Genomic DNA, 17,329 nt, shown 5'->3' on the forward strand with positions numbered 1-17,329 from the left:
ACGGACAGAGACCATGATGGAGGGAGGGACAGAGACCAGGATGGAGGGAGGGAGGGGACAGAGACCAGGATGGAGGGAGGGAGGGACAGAGACCAGGATGGAGGGAGGGACAGAGACCAGGATGGAGGGAGGCAGGGACAGAGACCAGGATGGAGGGAGGGGACAGAGACCATGATGGAGGGAGGGGACAGAGACCAGGATGGAGGGAGGGGACAGAGACCAGGATGGAGGGGGGGGACAGAGACCAGGATGGAGGGAGGAGCTTATTGCCTTGTAGTTTTTAGAGGAAAGGGGGCGTGTCAGGTGAGGAGGGATCAGGTAGGGTGCAGGACCTTCTTTAAACCATCAGCTGAAGGTCGACACAGGAAGTGTCAGTGAGACGCCGCGTGGCTCACGTGAAGCTGAACACTCAGGGAGGAGGGAAGTGACCTTGTCCACAAGTACGCCGTTCGTTTGACCTTCACAGCAGACTAACCACGGCTCTACGTTTTAAATCACACTTTAAAGTCATACTCTTGCTTTATGACCCGGGTCACACGCCGCCATCATCAGGTCGATTCTCCTCTGACCTTAAAGACGAGAGAGAGAGAGAGAGAGAGGGAGAGAGAGAGAGGGAGAGAGAGAGAGAGAGAGAGAGAGAGAGAGAGAGAGACGGAGAGAGAGAGAGACACAGAGAGAGAGGGAGAGAGAGAGAGGGAGAGAGAGGGAGAGACAGAGAGAGAGAGACAGAGAGAGAGGGAGAGAGAGAGAGGGAGAGAGAGAGAGGAGACAGAGAGAGAGAGACAGAGGAGAGAGGGAGAGAGAGAGAGAGAGAGAGAGAGAGACACAGAGAGAGAGGGGAGAGAGAGACAGAGAGACACAGAGAGAGAGGGGAGAGAGAGAGAGAGAGAGAGACACAGAGAGAGAGGGAGAGAGACAGAGAGAGAGAGAGAGGAGATGGAGAGAGAGAGGGGAGGAGAGAGACAGAGAGAGAGAGAGAGAGAGAGAGAGACACAGAGAGACACAGAGAGGGAGAGAGAGAGACAGAGAGAGAGAGAGAGAGATGGAGAGAGAGAGGGGAGAGAGAGGGACAGAGAGAGAGAGAGAGAGAGAGAGAGAGACACAGAGAGACACAGAGAGAGAGAGAGAGAGACAGAGAGAGAGAGATGAGAGATTGGAGAGAGAGAGGGAGAGAGAGACAGAGAGAGAGAGAGAGAGAGAGAGACACAGGAGAGACACAGAGAGGGAGAGAGAGAGAGACAGAGAGAGAGAGAGAGGGAGAGACACAGAGACACAGAGAGAGAGGGAGAGAGAGAGAGAGAGAGAGACAGAGAATTGAATTTGAAAAATCACTTTTATTTACACAGGTTTGAAAAAAAATCAATACAAGTGCAAATGCATTAAAATCTCAGTTCATTTTTTTTTTTTTTTTTAAAAACAGTTTTTTTTTTTTTTTTTTTTTTTTTCAAGAAATCATCTCGACATAATATTAAACATCTTCATTATTCTCCTCAGAGCTTAAACAAACCACTCCAACACATAAATACACAATAAACAGACATTAAAGAACAGGTGCAAGATTTATCAATCACATGTTTTTCATTTCTTTCTTTTTTTAAGTCTTTCTTTTTCTTTGTCACTGATCATGATGGAGACTTTCTCTACACGTTTTTTTAGTCTATAAACCTCAGATATTGATAGATATCTTTTCTCCCCCCTCCTGGCCTTCCTCGTAAGAGGCCTGGCTGATCTTACAAATAATTTCAGATTGGGGAAATAATCCTCCACCTCCTGCTCCCTGGCTCCAAAAGTCTCATCTAGATATGTCTTTATCTCTTCTTTAGTGTAGAGAGGAGAGTCGTCCTGGGTCTGAGGGAGGTCGCTCTCTGACTCACTGCACACTTTTTTCACTTTTCTTATCTTTGTTTTTTCAGTCTTTCTTTTCTGGGACATTTGAAGGAGAGTGTCATCAGACATTTCCTCCTCCATCGATACTTCCATATCACTTTTTCCTTCAGTGGGCTTAAAAACAAGGACCGACGTCGCGGGGGGGGGTCCCCCCCCGGACGGCCCCACTGAAGTAGGTGTATCCATTCTTTTGAGAACAACAACTGGAACCACGGCAGAGACGTCCTCCGCGGGCAGGTCTCCGCCTGGCACCTCAGCAGCAGCCGGCAGAACTCCTCCCGAGTCTGCAGCCTCCACGGTCCGCAGAGCTCCCCCCGGAAGTGTGGCGTCCGCGCTCGTCGGGCCTCCTCCCCTGGCAGTAGCGTCCGCGCTCGTCGGGCCTCCTCCCAGGGCAGTAGCGTCCACAGTCGTCGGGTCTCCTCCCAGGGCAGTAGCGTCCACGGTCGTCGGGCCTCCTCCCAGGGCAGTAGCGTCCGCGCTCGTCGGGCCTCCTCCCAGGGCAGTAGCGTCCACGGTCGTCGGGCCTCCTCCCAGGGCAGTAGCGTCCGCGCTCGTCGGGCCTCCTCCCAGGGCAGTAGCGTCCACGGTCGTCGGGCCTCCTCCCAGGGCAGTAGCGTCCACGGTCGTCGGGTCTCCTCCCAGGGCAGTAGCGTCCGCGCTCGTCGGGCCTCCTCCCCTGGCAGTAGCGTCCACGGTCGTCGGGCCTCCTCCCAGGGCAGTAGCGTCCACGGTCGTCGGGCCTCCTCCCACGGCAGTAGCGTCCGCCGGTCCTCGGGTCTCCTCTCGGGGTTGTTGCATCCACTGTCTGCAGAGCTCTCTCCGGAGGGCTTGCAGCCGTGGCCGGCGTACCTGCCTGCGGAGTGGACAGCGCGCCGCGCTCCGCCCTCCTCCGGGCAGGAGCGGACCAGGTGCCCCTCTGCCCCGCAACCAAAGCCACTCATCGACTCAGACGTCACAAAAAACAACATAATTAAACCCGTCAATCTTAAAAGAAAAAGTCAAGTTCAGATCGGTCTTCTTTTCATTTAAAATCATATAAACTTGTCTTCTATGACAGACGACGTGTTTCAGTTTTGGGTTTTTACACCCCAGAGAAATCATTTTGATTGATGATGTTATTTGTCCGTATCTCGACAGTTCCTTAACCAGCAGGTCGTTTCTAATAAACGGGGGGTGCGTTAGAAATTGTTTACTTTTTGTGGCCGGGTTAAAAAGCGGGGAAAACAGGAGTGATTGTGCCACGTATCCTCACCCCCCTTCTCCACCACCTCACCGACCTTCTCCGTACTGTCTAAAAACAATACTACGGCCCCGTTCATGCGTGAGGCCGACTTCACGCTGTCATAGCCGACCAGCTCTCCCACAGCCAGCCCGGCCTCCTCCACCGAGCACTGCACCGCGGGGAGAAGCTTCACCGCATGCCGGCGGGTCAGCTTCTCAAAGTCTGCCTGTACAGCTTCCGCCACCGGCATTGTGCTGCACGGAGCACGCTGCCCCAACAAACAATTACACACACACACTCACACCACACACACACACACAACACACACACACACACAGCCGTTTACACACCAACAGATACAGACACACTTCATAAACACACTCACACAAAAAAACAAGAAACAAACTATCTCCAAACTTTCTCAAACAATCAGACAATCAGACACGCTCTCAGCTCCACTCACACACCGCCATCTCCAACAGAGAGAGAGAGAGAGAGAGAGAGAGAGAGAGAGAGAGAGAGAGAGAGACAGAGAGAGAGAGAGAGAGACAGAGAGACACAGAGAGACACAGAGAGAGGAGGGGGAGAGAGAGAGAGACAGAGAGAGAGAGAGAGAGAGAGAGGGAGAGACAGAGAGAGAGGGAGAGACAGAGAGAGAGAGACAGAGAGAGAGAGAGAGAGACAGAGAGAGAGAGAGACAGAGAGACACAGAGAGAGAGGGAGAGAGAGACACAGAGAGAGAGAGAGAGAGAGACACAGAGAGAGAGGGAGAGAGAGACACAGAGAGAGAGGGAGAGAGAGACACAGAGAGAGAGAGAGAGAGAGAGAGTGGGTTCAAGCTCTATAGGTGCCAGGGCAGCATTTTAATACTTAATCCTTCCTGCTGGTTTCCCCTCTCACACACACACACACTCACACACACACACACACACACACAAACAGGGCAATGAACATCCAGAAGTGCACAGATATTGTGTGCTGTTATTGAGCGCTGGCCCTGGGGATCAGTGTGTGGAAGCATTTGGACAGAAGGATGTCCAATCCTGAAATCGATGTCACACTCTCCTCCCGCTCGCCCACTTCAGCTCTTGTTCTCCTGCCCAAACTGCTCTCCCTGCTTCTCCTCCTCTTGTTGTCTCACAGACCAGCCCAGTGTGAGGGCCGGCTCATTGAGAGCAGCCACTGAATGAACCTGAAGTGATGATGTAAAGGCCTGTTGTTGCCAGAGGCTGCTGTTTGTTTGATATTCTGTGTGGCAGGGTCCCTAATTAAAGAGTGTGTCCCCTTAAACCTGCTGCAACACATTCAACCCTTACAAACATAAAACAGGCTGCAGAGTCCTAACAAAGTGTAAGTTAGAGGACCAATCAGAGAGCTGCTCTCTTCCTGTGTGATCATGAAGGAAACCTGCTGTGTTGAAGCTTCTCTGACAACAATGCAGCAGCCAGTATGTCCTCCTTCTAACTTTAGATTCTGCTCCTGAATGCTCTGGATCTGATTGGACCAGAGAAGGTAGGCGGGGCTTTGAAGGCCGTTTTGGACGCCCCTGGGTTTGCCAGATATGAGAGCAGTTATCAGGTGAACAGGTGTTGCAGCGATGGAAGCGGGCAGTGGAACTGCTTCAGATAGAAGTGATTGTACCCGAGCTAAAAAGCCTCTGCATGTTTCTAATAAGCTCCAGCAGCAGAAAGCTGCTCAAACTAGGATCAATGTTGGAGATGAAACATGGAGAGAGGTTAGAACGCAGAAAGCTTTACAGACCCATGCAGAGCTGGCTAAACACTGAAGCTACAGTGTCCACCACATGCAGAGCTGGCTAAACACTGAAGCTACAGTGTCTCTACATGCAGAGCTGGCTAAACACTGAAGCTACAGTGTCCACCACATGCAGAGCTGGCTAAACACTGAAGCTACAGTGTCCACCACATGCAGAGCTGGCTAAACACTGGAGCTACAGTGTCCACCACATGCAGAGCTGGCTAAACACTGAAGCTACAGTGTCTCTACATGCAGAGCTGGCTAAACACTGAAGCTACAGTGTCCACCACATGCAGAGCTGGCTAAACACTGAAGCTACAGTGTCCACCACATGCAGAGCTGGCTAAACACTGGAGCTACAGTGTCCACCACATGCAGAGCTGGCTAAACACTGAAGCTACAGTGTCTCTACATGCACAGCTGGCTAAACACTGAAGCTACAGTGTCCACCACATGCAGAGCTGGCTAAACACTGAAGCTACAGTGTCCACCACATGCAGAGCTGGCTAAACGCTGAAGCTACAGTGTCCACCACATGCAGAGCTGGCTAAACGCTGAAGCTACAGTGTCCACCACATGCAGAGCTGGCTAAACACTGAAGCTACAGTGTCTCTACATGCAGAGCTGGCTAAACACTGAAGCTACAGTGTCCACCACATGCAGAGCTGGCTAAACACTGAAGCTACAGTGTCCACCACATGCAGAGCTGGCTAAACACTGAAGCTACAGTGTCCACCACATGCAGAGCTGGCTAAACACTGAAGCTACAGTGTCCTCCACATGCAGAGCTGGCTAAACCCTGAAGCTACAGTGTCCACCACATACAGAGCTGGCTAAACACTGAAGCTACAGTGTCTCTACATGCAGAGCTGGCTAAACACTGGAGCTACAGTGTCCCACCACATGCAGAGCTGGCTAAACACTGAAGCTACAGTGTCTCTACATGCAGAGCTGGCTAAACACTGAAGCTACAGTGTCCACCACATGCTGACCTGTGTGAGGGAGGGGGGGGGGCTATAAGCAGCTGGACTGATGAGGGTTTCAGTGTTTCAGGAGGTTCAGATCAGCTGGTGAGGAAACAGTTTGAGAGCCTTGTAGATGATCAGCTGTGTGTGAATGTGAGGATCAGCCTGGATGTGATGAAGAGGACTCAGTGCTCCATGTGACTCTTCATTAAACGCTCTTCTTCTCCTCTGTCTCAGGACTTCCCCCTTCAGGTGGAACACCGGCACCAAGGAGAGGATGCTGATCAAGGTGACGGACAGAGAGCCCAGCTTCCTGGCCCACCAGGGGAACGGTTACTCCCCCGTTGACCCGCCCCCCTCTGGTCCTCCTTCAGGGGGAGGCACCACCTCACGAAACCGCCGCCCGTCTGGAGGAAACCCGCCTTCAGAACCCGATGCCTCTCCTGTTCTGTACGCCGACCGCCGCCAGTCCCCCTTCCTGAAACGAGCGGAGCTCGGCGGCACCGGCACCCATCGCCGCTCATCAGCTGACTCTCAGCCCCCCTCGCCCCGTTACGCCTATGAGCCCCCCCTGTACGAGGAGCCACCATCAGAGTACCAGTCCCCCCCCATATACGAAGAGCCCCCTACTGACATGCACCTCTCTGACTCCTCCTTCTACGGCACCGGCAAGTCACCCGCTCGCAAGTCCTCCGCCCCCCTTTATCACTCCCCCAAGCAGAGCCAGTCGCCGTATGGCCAGCTGGTTCTGACCCGGCAGAAGTGTCCAGAGAAGACCCAGAGTCTGGAGTACAGTCCTGTGGGGAAGGAGTACGTGAAGCAGCTGGTGTACGTGGAGCAGTCCTCTTCCAGTCCTCGCTTTAAGACCGCTGATCGCCTGCTGCGCTACGGCACCACCGGGGGCTACGGGGGCTCGTATGGGGGGTCCTACACTCTGCAACACAGCCAGTCTCTGATCAGGGACCCCCGCCTGCTGCTGGATTACAGCGGGGAGGGGGGAGAGGGGGGTCAGAGGTTGCTTTACGAGGACTCTATATCCTGGTCGTCCAGTCAGACCCACACTCTGTCCTCCTCCACCATCGGCGGGCCCGGGGCCTTCTCTCCTGGTGGGAACCGCAAACGCAAGAACCGCAAGCCCTCCCTCCCACAGGAGCTGGCGCGCTGCGGCGGCGGCGGCGGGCTGGAGGGCGAGCTGGCGGGCACAGCGTCTGAGGCGATGTTGGCCCAGGCCAGGCTGGCGTGGGAGGCCCAGCAGGTGATGAAACAGAGGAGCAGTTGGGACTCAGGGCAGGGCGGGGGAGTGGCCCAGGGCGGGGGATCCAAAGACGGCTACGAGAGCGACGGGGCCGTGCCTCTGCCGCTCCCGGGCCCCGTGGTCAGGGCGTTCAGTGAAGACGAGGCGCTGGCGCAGAGCGAGGGTCACTGGAAACGCAGCACCTTCGACCGGCTGGGCTTCCCTCAGGCCCTGCTGGAGAAAAGCCTCTCAGTCCAAACCAGCCTGGCTTCTCCCGAGCCTTTCCTTCACCCCTCACAGGTACGGCTGCATGCTGAGACCAGCTCAGACCACCTCAGACCACCTCAGACCACCTGAAACCACCTCAGACCAGCTGAGACCAGCTCAGACCACCTCAGACCACCTGAGACCAGCTGACACCTCCTGTCTCAAGCTCGGGGTCTGTGGTTGTTTGTAAAAGCAGAATATCAGAGGATCGATCCTGAGACGTATTTACCATAATGTGAACAACCTGAAACCTTTTCAGCAGATGTGCATCCTCCAGGCCTGTAGGGGGCGCTGCAGGGGACGGTTTATTTAGATTAAATACGTTAATATAACAGCAACAAGGAGACGTGTTAGCTGCACTAAACCTGAACTGTCACATACAAACAGGAAGCAGAAACAACTGTCAGGTTTTCAGATTAAAAGTTTAAAACTGAAGGATCTGTTCCACCTCGTCTGGACGTCGTCATGGAGACGACAGATGAGAGACAACATTTAAACAGCACAACAACTAAAGGAGGCAGGATTATATATTTTACCGTCTTTGTAAATAAAACAGTAAAAGTCTGAAACAACCTGCTGCTCTGTTTGAGTTTTTAAAGAGCCAGGAGTGAACATGTACTTCTACTGTTTGAAGCACAGGGGGCGCTGGTCACCTGCTGCTGGGAGGCTGTGCACTAAACACACCATCCATCTATATGAAAGTCAGACTGAAGATGAAGCTGTGAGCTGCTCCTCAGGTGATGTTCAGTGTGTTAGCTTCTCTTCACGTCTGTGCTGTGAGTGTTTCCGCTCTCTCTCTCTCTCAGTAGATTGGGAGCTGCTTGTTTAGGTTTCTGAGGAATGAATGGCCTCTTTGTTGCACTTGAGGATATTGTCGTATTAGCAGGTCAGTTTTAATCCCAGTCTGAGCTGAACTCTGGAAACGCTCAGTGTGAATGTTCTGCAGCACAAAGATGACGGCCTGTTTCCTCCCTCTCTCTGCCCGGCCAGTCGGAGGACCTCGGAGCCTGTGCCCAGTTTGAGGCCAGTCGAAATGCAAGGAATATGATGCCGAGCGCCAGCTGTGGCATCTTCCCAGAATTCACCCTGAGGAAGCCCTCCTCGGAGACCGACATCGAGAACTGGGCCTCCAAGCACTTCAACAAACACACACAGGTACTCCACAGGATGCTCAGTGTACCTGCCTTCATCCTGTTAGTCTATTTCTGTCTTCACTATTTATAAAAGAAGAGCTGTGCTGAGGGTCTATAAATATCACGTCTTTTACATTGGTCAGCTGTGTCGTCTCATCCTGTCTTTAAACGTCCCTCCTCTGATGAGACCAGGACCTGGATCACTGGCTGGGAGCTGATCCCTGATCAGGTTTTATTCTCTAAAAACACAAAAGAGTAAACTCAGTCTGTGCGGGGAACGTTTGTTAGGAAGGAGGAAGTTCATGACTGTAACTTCACAAACAACAACAACATATTTGTCTTTCTTTCTTAAAGGTCACATGACCTCCTCCTCCTCTTCAGTCTAAATCAGTGTCCTCGCTCCTCTTCATCATGTGTGTGAAGTGTGTTGTTGTAAATCCACTCTGATCCTGTATTTGATCATGTCTATAAACCCCTCTATTTCAGCCCTGCTCAGAACAGGCTGTTTCTGTGTCTGTAGCTTTAAATATGTAAATGAGCTGTGTCTGACCACGCCCCCTCTCTGGAAGGGCTCGGGTGTACTCGCTGCTTTCTGGCTCCATGTCCTATTGTTTACGGTGAGAAGGCAGACTCAGAGGGCAGAACAAACACCTAGCTGTGGGAGTGTCACCCACCTGGGGGAGGGGCTACTGCCCTTTGTGATGTCATGAAGGGGAGGGGCTACTGCCCTTTGTGATGTCATGAAGGGAAGATCACGGATATGGTATGCATCAGACTAGTCTTCTCTTATGTTCTGTTTCCCACAATGCAAAGCGGCAGGTCAATGATGGAAATGACGTAACAGGAAGTGATCACGATCAACCAAAGGCCAGAAAAAAACCTCCAGTTGTCTTTGTTGATCCTCGTTGTTTCCTTCCTCTTTAGAAAACCAGAGAGCAGCTGAGACCTGGAGTGAACAGTGTGCACTGTTTATGTCCTCCGAGGTTCAGTCGTTGTATGTTAACAGTTTCTTGTCATCTTGTCCTGGTGTTGACCTCTGACCCCGGCTTCTTTTCTCAGGGTCTGTTTAGAAGAAAGGTGTCCATTGCCAACATGCTGGCCTGGAGCAGTGAGCCCATCAAGAAGCCGATGATCGTGACGTCGGACCGCACCGTGAAGAGGGAAGCCGTGGACATATTCAAACTGGTCCAGACCTACATGGGAGACCGGCGCTCCAAGGCTGACCCCTACGCTGTGGCTCTGGAGGTCTGTGCACGACTCATTCAAACACCTGAAAGTCTCATTTCTCTCTGACTCCTTCCTGAGGACGCTGCGTTGGTTTTCATTGGCAGCTAACTTTATGTAACGGAGGCGCACAGAGTTCTGCAGCGTCTGCAGAGGGCGAAGTGAAGCAGCATCACTCGCCTCTCCTCCTCTCTGCAGGCTGCTGAAGCGTGCAGCAGACGTCCCACCGAGAAGCTGCGTGTCCTTGTTCACTGTGTGACTTTGAGGGGAGGCTATTTAAACACCACGGGCCGCTTTTATGAAACTGTGCAGCATCCAAACTCAAAAGTGTTCTCCTGCAGCAGCAGTGATGAAACACGACAATGAACTCAAACAGTTAAAAACCTCAGCAGAGCTCAGGGGAGCAATCAGCAATAATCTGTCCCCGTCTCCGTTTGTCCCAGGAGGTCGGAGCTGTCTCCGTTTGTCCCAGGAGGTCGGAGCTGTCTCCGTTTGTCCCAGGAGGTCGGAGCTGTCTGTAGTTTCAGAGACGATCTGATAGATCTGTAAAGAAAAGATTACAGTGATGGTTAAACATTAAAGGAGCCGTATGTAGCTCTGACCCCTGGTGTTTCAAATGGGTACTGCAGTTCAAAGTCAAATTTGGCTCATACAGGTCACCATGTGGTGGAAACTGAAGCTTCAGTGTTTAGCCAGATCACTTTATCACTTCTGGTTTGTTTTTTGTTTTTTTATACCTTATTTTTTTTTCAAAAACAGAAAAACAAACAAATCAATAACAGCAGATCTTCAAACACAGTGAAGCATCAGCCTTCAGATGAAACTTTGTTAAAATAATAAGTCAGGTGTGTCCAAACGTGATGTGGACATGTTGAGAAGTGAAACGAATGATGGAGGTTTTTAAGAATGAGACGAGACTTTAAACTACAAGACAACAAACACGAACCTGCTGCTAGCTAAGCTCTGGAGTGTCACTGCGTCGGAGTCAATGTTGCACCAGGAAGTAAAATGTGATTCATTCAAACAGAGTTCAAATGTAACTGATAACCAGCTGTTTATAAAACAAGGCGACTTCATCATCTCACTCGCTACACTTTGTCCCCGAGCGCTCTGATTGGTCCTTTAAGTCCGTCTTATTCTTTACATTTTAACTGCAGTGCAGACTCCTGACTCTGTGTGTGTGTGTGTGTGTGTGTGTGTGTGTGCGTCCCCGTCAGGTGGTGGTGCGTGGGTGGAGCCACCAGGGTCTGCGGGATGAACTCTACATCCAGCTGTGTCGTCAGACCACAGAAAACTTCCGCTACGACAGCCTGGAGCGAGGCTGGGAGCTGATGGCCATCTGCCTGGCCTTCTTCCCCCCGACGCCTCGCTTCCACAACTACCTGGAGGGCTACATCTGCCGACACATGGACCCTCTCAACGACACCAAGGGTGAGACCTCACCACCCATTTCACCTGCAGCTTTGGCTCCATGCAGGTCAAACATCCACAAAGTCCACGTGTGGTCGTCGTGGTCTCCGGCGTTCAAACGTCATCGTCAGGGATCGATGATCACATCCTGCTTTTAATCCAGATGAAAGCTGCAGGTTGCATTTTGCAGATTTCGAGTAGGAGCAGGATTACTTTGATCTCAGCCTCATGCTGGATTAGGACAAGAAAAGTGACAAACAACATTTTTAGGAGATATTTGAAGACTTTTGGATCCAGATTTAGACATTAAAGATCCTCATTGTTACCTTCATGTTTTCCTCCAGTGACAAAGTAAAGATCAGTCAAACTCATTTAAAGCAGCTGTGAGGGTCTTTCAGTCTGTCTGGATGTTGGCGCCCCCTGTGGACAAAGTATGTAACGTCAAGTTCCCTTTAAACGTACAATCTGTTAAAATATCTATGAATTAAAAATCAAGCTATAAAGTTATGTCATATATATATTTGTATTTGGAGATATGTCCACTCAGAGGTTTGATTCATCCAGCTGAATAACACCTCACACACCTGTAACAGTGTTTATTGTCACTGTTGGCCACATTTCAGAATAAGAGCAGATATTAAAACAATACAAATCAAACATTTCTGTTTTTCTTCAGGAGAGAAACACAGTGAAGCCTCAGCCTTCAGATGAAACTGTCTTTGTTAAAATAATAAGTCAGGTGTGTCCAAACAGGAAGTGGAGCGTCTTTAAACTGAGACAGAAATATAAAAGATCTCTGAAGCAACGTCCCGAGGAGACGATGATCTCAGAGCTGAAGGTCTCACAGCACAGACTGAAGCTGCCGTGTTGCTCTGCTGCCCCCTGCTGGTTTACAGGAGCAGCTCAGAACTCATCACACATGATGAGACAAAAGACAAACAGTCACAACATGATCCATGTTCCTTACATGGAGTGAACTCAGGGGGGGTCGAGGCTGCTCAACACTAAGACAAAATATTCTCTCCTTCCTTCAAACTAAATCTCATTTTATACACTTTGAAACTGTGAATGTTTGTGGTGACGGTTTGTATCAGGTCAGTGAGAGACGTCTCCGAGTCTCTAGATTCAAAAAGCTCGTCTCATGATTTTGTCTGTTTTGATCGATTCATCAGGAAACATTTCAACCATGTTTACGCGAGATAATCTACGTCTCAGACTTATCAATCAGTCAGTCAATCAATCAATCAATCAATCAATCAGTCAGTCAGTCAGTCAATCAATCAATCAGTCAGTCAGTCAATCAATCAGTCAGTCAATCAATCAGTCAGTCAGTCAATCAATCAATCAGTCAGTCAGTCAATCAATCAATCAGTCAGTCAGTCAATCAATCAATCAGTCAGTCAGTCAATCAATCAATCAGTCAGTCAGTCAATCAATCAGTCAGTCAATCAATCAGTCAGTCAGTCAATCAATCAATCAGTCAGTCAGTCAATCAATCAATCAATCAGTCAGTCAATCAATCAGTCAGTCAATCAGTCAGTCAGTCAGTCAGTCAGTCAGTCATTGGGCGTCGGCTGGTAGTGCCAGATCACCTCGCTGACTCGCCACTTTATTGATCATCAGCGATCATGGTGCTTAAATGAATTCTGTCTTAACGTCCCCTGTAAGATCCAAACTGAAGCTCCGCCCCCTCTGTCGTTGCAGGCGTGGCCATCAGCAGTTATGCTAAATACTGCTTCAGGAAACTGACCAAGGCGGCTCTGACCGGAGCCAAGAAGGTAAGCAGCCGTCTGTCTCACACACACACACACACACACACACACACACACACACACACAGATCCAGAAGCTGTCCTGGAGGTGGGTCAGTACAGTCCCGGTCCCACCAAGCGGTCCGGTCCAGTTGGGTCCAGTAAACATTTATCGGCGTTTCCACTGAAAAGCTCGAGATAACTGATCCGTTCCGTCCTTTTTTTACTGCTTGGGTTCCAAACGTACCGATCTGACCCCTAAAGGGTGGAGCTTATCACCCTGCTGTCTGCTGATTGGTCGGAAGGATCGTCACTTCCTGTGTGACAGGAAAGGAGGAACTGAAATGTTTAGATTTTCTGGAGTTTTTCTCCCGTGTTCGATCAGGGCAGGAAACGTGAGGGTGCAGAAACAGAGCGCTCATCCTGCTCTAATCCACGCGCTCTGATTGGTGGACAGAGTGTTGGAGGGCAGCAGCTTGGCCCGCGGCCCGCGTGGCTCGCACAGCCAAACTCTCAGCGTGTGAGTGACTCGGATCGTTTGTCACTTTTAGGACCCCGCCGTGTCACACGAGTGTTCACCTGCTCAGCACCAACAGCCTTTAACGAGCTGCACTTCACAGATTCACCTTCCCTCCTCCAACACCGCTGACGTGTGTGTGTGTGTGTGTGTGTGTGTGTGTGTGTGTGTGTGTGACTCCTCAGGGCCTGCAGAAGCCCTGTCTGGAAGAGATCGTGCACGCCAGGAACGCCATCTTCAGCCCCTCCATGTTTGGCTCCTCCCTGGAGGAGGTGATGGCTCTGCAGAAGGAGCGCTATCCAGACAGCCAGCTGCCCTGGGTGCAGACGCGCCTGTCTGAAGAGGTTCTGGGTCTGAACGGAGACCAGACTGAGGGCATCTTCAGGTGAGCGAGAGCGCTTCAGATCACATGACAGAGGTTCATTTAAACTCAGGTGAAAGGCATTATGGGTAACTTTCTTGGTTGAACTTGTCTTTAGGTCCTGGCAGTAATTAATAACTCAGGTTCTCTGAAAAAAGAACAAAGAAAATCAGTCATGAGCTGAAATCTGTGAGGGGGCGGGGCTTTGAGGGGGGCGGGGCTTTGAGCACAGATGAGACCGGGGAGAGCGGGTTTGACCTGATCCTGTGTTCTTCACCTTCAGGGTACCCGGGGACATAGATGAGGTCAACGCCCTCAAGCTGCAAGTGGATCAGTGGAAGATCCCTACAGGACTGGAAGACCCGCACATCCCAGGTAACACACACACACACACACACACACACACACACACACACACACACACACACAGATTGATGTTGTTATCTGTACAGATAAGGACACGATGACATCACTGCCCCCCCTCTTTGTGCTCTGTTTGACGTGTCCCCGTGCGTCCCTGTGTGTCCCCAGCGTCTCTGCTGAAGCTCTGGTACCGGGAGCTGGAGGAGCCGCTGATCCCCCACGAGTTCTACGAGGAGTGCATCAATCACTATGACGACCCAGAAGCAGCTGTGAACGTGGTGCTGGGCCTCCCACACATCAACAAACTGGTGCTCTGCTACCTCATCCGCTTCCTGCAGGTAACACACACACACACACACACACACACACACACACACACTCACAGCGTGCACACGCTCAGTTCACCTCAGACCACCTCACCCGGGTCAGAGAGACAGCAGCGTCTGACGCTCCTGTAACTGAAGAACAGTCTGTAGAGACGGTAGAGGTGGCGTGCAGACAGTCTGTAGAGGTGGTAGAGGTGGCGTGCAGACAGTCTGTAGAGGTGGCGTGCAGACAGTCTGTAGAGACGGTAGAGGTGGCGTGCAGACAGTCTGTAGAGGTGGCGTGCAGACAGTCTGTAGAGGTGGCGTGCAGACAGTCTGTAGAGGTGGCGTGCAGACAGTCTGTAGAGGTGGCGTGCAGACAGTCTGTAGAGACGGTAGAGGTGGCGTGCAGACAGTCTGTAGAGGTGGCGTGCAGACAGTCTGTAGAGGTGGCGTGCAGACAGTCTGTAGAGACGGTAGAGGTGGCGTGCAGACAGTCTGTAGAGGTGGTAGAGGTGGCGTGCAGACAGTCTGTAGAGGTGGCGTGCAGACAGTCTGTAGAGGTGGCGTGCAGACAGTCTGTAGAGGTGGCGTGCAGACAGTCTGTAGAGACGGTAGAGGTGGCGTGCAGACAGTCTGTAGAGGTGGCGTGCAGACAGTCTGTAGAGGTGGCGTGCAGACAGTCTGTAGAGACGGTAGAGGTGGCGTGCAGACAGTCTGTAGAGGTGGTAGAGGTGGCGTGCAGACAGTCTGTAGAGGTGGCGTGCAGACAGTCTGTAGAGGTGGCGTGCAGACAGTCTGTAGAGGTGGTAGAGGTGGCGTGCAGACAGTCTGTAGAGGTGGCGTGCAGACAGTCTGTAGAGATGGCGTGCAGACAGTCTGTAGAGATGGCGTGCAGACAGTCTGTAGAGGTGGCGTGCAGACAGTCTGTAGAGATGGCGTGCAGACAGTCTGTAGAGGTGGTAGAGGGAGAGAAGCCACGCCATGCACGGGGAGAACATGCAGAGAGGCTCCTGACAGACAGGGATTCAAACCAGCAACCTCCTCACTGAGAGGGGACAGAGATAACCACTGCAGCAGCGTGCAGAGAGGGGCGTGGTCAGACGCCGTCCCCCATCAGACATGAAGACGCTCTGTTTAAATCTGTCTCCAGGCTGTCTCTCATGTATGCTGTGTGTGTGTGTGTGTGTGCAGGTGTTCGCCCAGCCCGCCAATGTGGTCATCACCAAGATGGACGTGAACAACCTGGCCATGGTCATGGCGCCCAACTGTCTGCGCTGCCAGTCCGACGACCCCCGGGTGATCTTTGAGAACACCCGCAAGGAGATGTCCTTCATCCGGGTGCTCATCCAGCGACTGGACACCAGCTTCATGGACGGAATCCTATAGCCCCCCCACCACACACACACACACACACACACACACACACACACACACTCTGTACCCTCAGCTTCACCTACGCGCCCTTTAACCCCCCCATACACTCCCTCACACAGGATCACACACACAGATTGCCTCTCCGACATGTTTACTTTGAACTGCCTTGTTTTCAGTTCAGTCTCTGTTTGTCTTTTCTGTCCTTCCGTCCCCTCGCACACAGCACGCCGTCCGTCCGTGTGTGTGTGGTCAGACACGAGTCCAGGGTCCATCACATACAGTCTGAAGGCACGAGCAGGGATCTCATCGCCGTGTGGCGTTCAAGGACTCACTCACAGTTCAGGACTTTTAAAGGTTTCTTTTTTTTATGAACTGATTTTATTTTCAGACATGTTGAAACACACACACACACACACACACACACACACACACACAGGACCACCTGCCCACGTCCACATACTCCATGCACGCCGCCACTAACAGACACAGGAACAACCAGAGCATTCGCTGGATTTCAAAATAAAACACAATATTCAGACTGATTGTGTTTTCCATTTTCCTTCATCGACGTTACGTGGAAACAATCAAGTCTTAGCTCCGCCTGCTCCCGTGACGCGCTCACAGACGGATCCAGTGCTGCAGCGCCGGCGTGCACGGACTATGTGGAGTGAACAGGAAGTCTCCCTCCAGTGTCCAATCAGACTGCAGGTGTTTAAATGTCTCACACACACGAGCTAACGAGACACAACCAGCACACACACCAGATATCAGCCGCCATCACCGGACAGCAGCTGGAGAGCTGCCACCTTGTTTTTACACTGCCACCACCAGGAGCTGACGGCTCCACACGACTCCTCCGCCCCGGCAGGGCGCCGCGGCCGCTCGGCCTCCTCGCCGTCTCTGAGTGTAGCCGCTCAGGCCGACAGCCCGGCTGTGTTCACGTCCTTTAAGACTTTTATAAATGACAGCTGATCGTCCTCACGCTGTGGCTGAGCGGAGACCAGCCTTTAGTTTGTCCTTCTCGTCCTGTCGTATGATTGGTCCTGACGAGCAGGGAGGGACCAATCAGCTGAGACGTGACGAGCTCTCACTGTTAGCCAACACTAGACTGACTGAGTTGATGAAATCATTAATATAAAGATTATTTATTGCTCTCACCTGTATGATTTAGATTTAATGCTGCTGCTGCTGTGTCCCCAAATCTTCACTTCACACACACGACAGACACACGACCTCAAACACGCCGCCGCCACCGCCACGCTGTTTACACAGAACTTAAAGGCGGAGTCAGCTCAAATGTTTGTAAACATTCAAATGTGGCTCCTCCTCCTCCTCCTCGGCTCATCACGCCCCCTGCAGGCTAGCACGAGCTAACCACCGGTGTTTGTCAGCTTCCTGTCCAAACAGGAAGTAGAGCAGCTCCAGGTCCAACACAAGGTTCAGCCTGCTTTTAGAAGCAGCTTTCTCCTCTCGCTGTTTCTCCTCACTCTGATTAGAGTTTCTCTTCTTTGCTGCTACGTCCACGTCCGTCATATTCACCGCTTTGAATCTCCTCC

At 51.7% G+C, this 17,329-nt stretch overlaps 1 protein-coding gene across 1 annotated transcript; it reads left to right on the forward strand.

Annotated features, from left to right (window-relative positions):
- Positions 1-4,142: 4,142 nt before the first annotated feature.
- arhgap39 (Rho GTPase activating protein 39) lies at positions 4,143-16,315 on the forward strand (the record flags this gene model as incomplete). Its single annotated transcript, XM_079351053.1, has 10 exons — positions 4,143-4,261; positions 6,013-7,366; positions 8,324-8,488; positions 9,526-9,711; positions 10,908-11,121; positions 12,805-12,878; positions 13,553-13,752; positions 14,012-14,103; positions 14,260-14,429; positions 15,591-16,315. The coding sequence occupies 10 exons, from the start codon at positions 4,143-4,145 to the stop codon at positions 15,783-15,785; spliced, it is 2,769 nt and encodes a 922-aa protein (XP_079207179.1). The 3' UTR covers positions 15,786-16,315.
- Positions 16,316-17,329: the final 1,014 nt, after the last annotated feature.

The sequence above is a fragment of the Symphodus melops genome (assembly GCF_947650265.1).
Source record: "Symphodus melops genome assembly, chromosome: 8".
Lineage (NCBI taxonomy): Eukaryota > Metazoa > Chordata > Actinopteri > Labriformes > Labridae > Symphodus > Symphodus melops.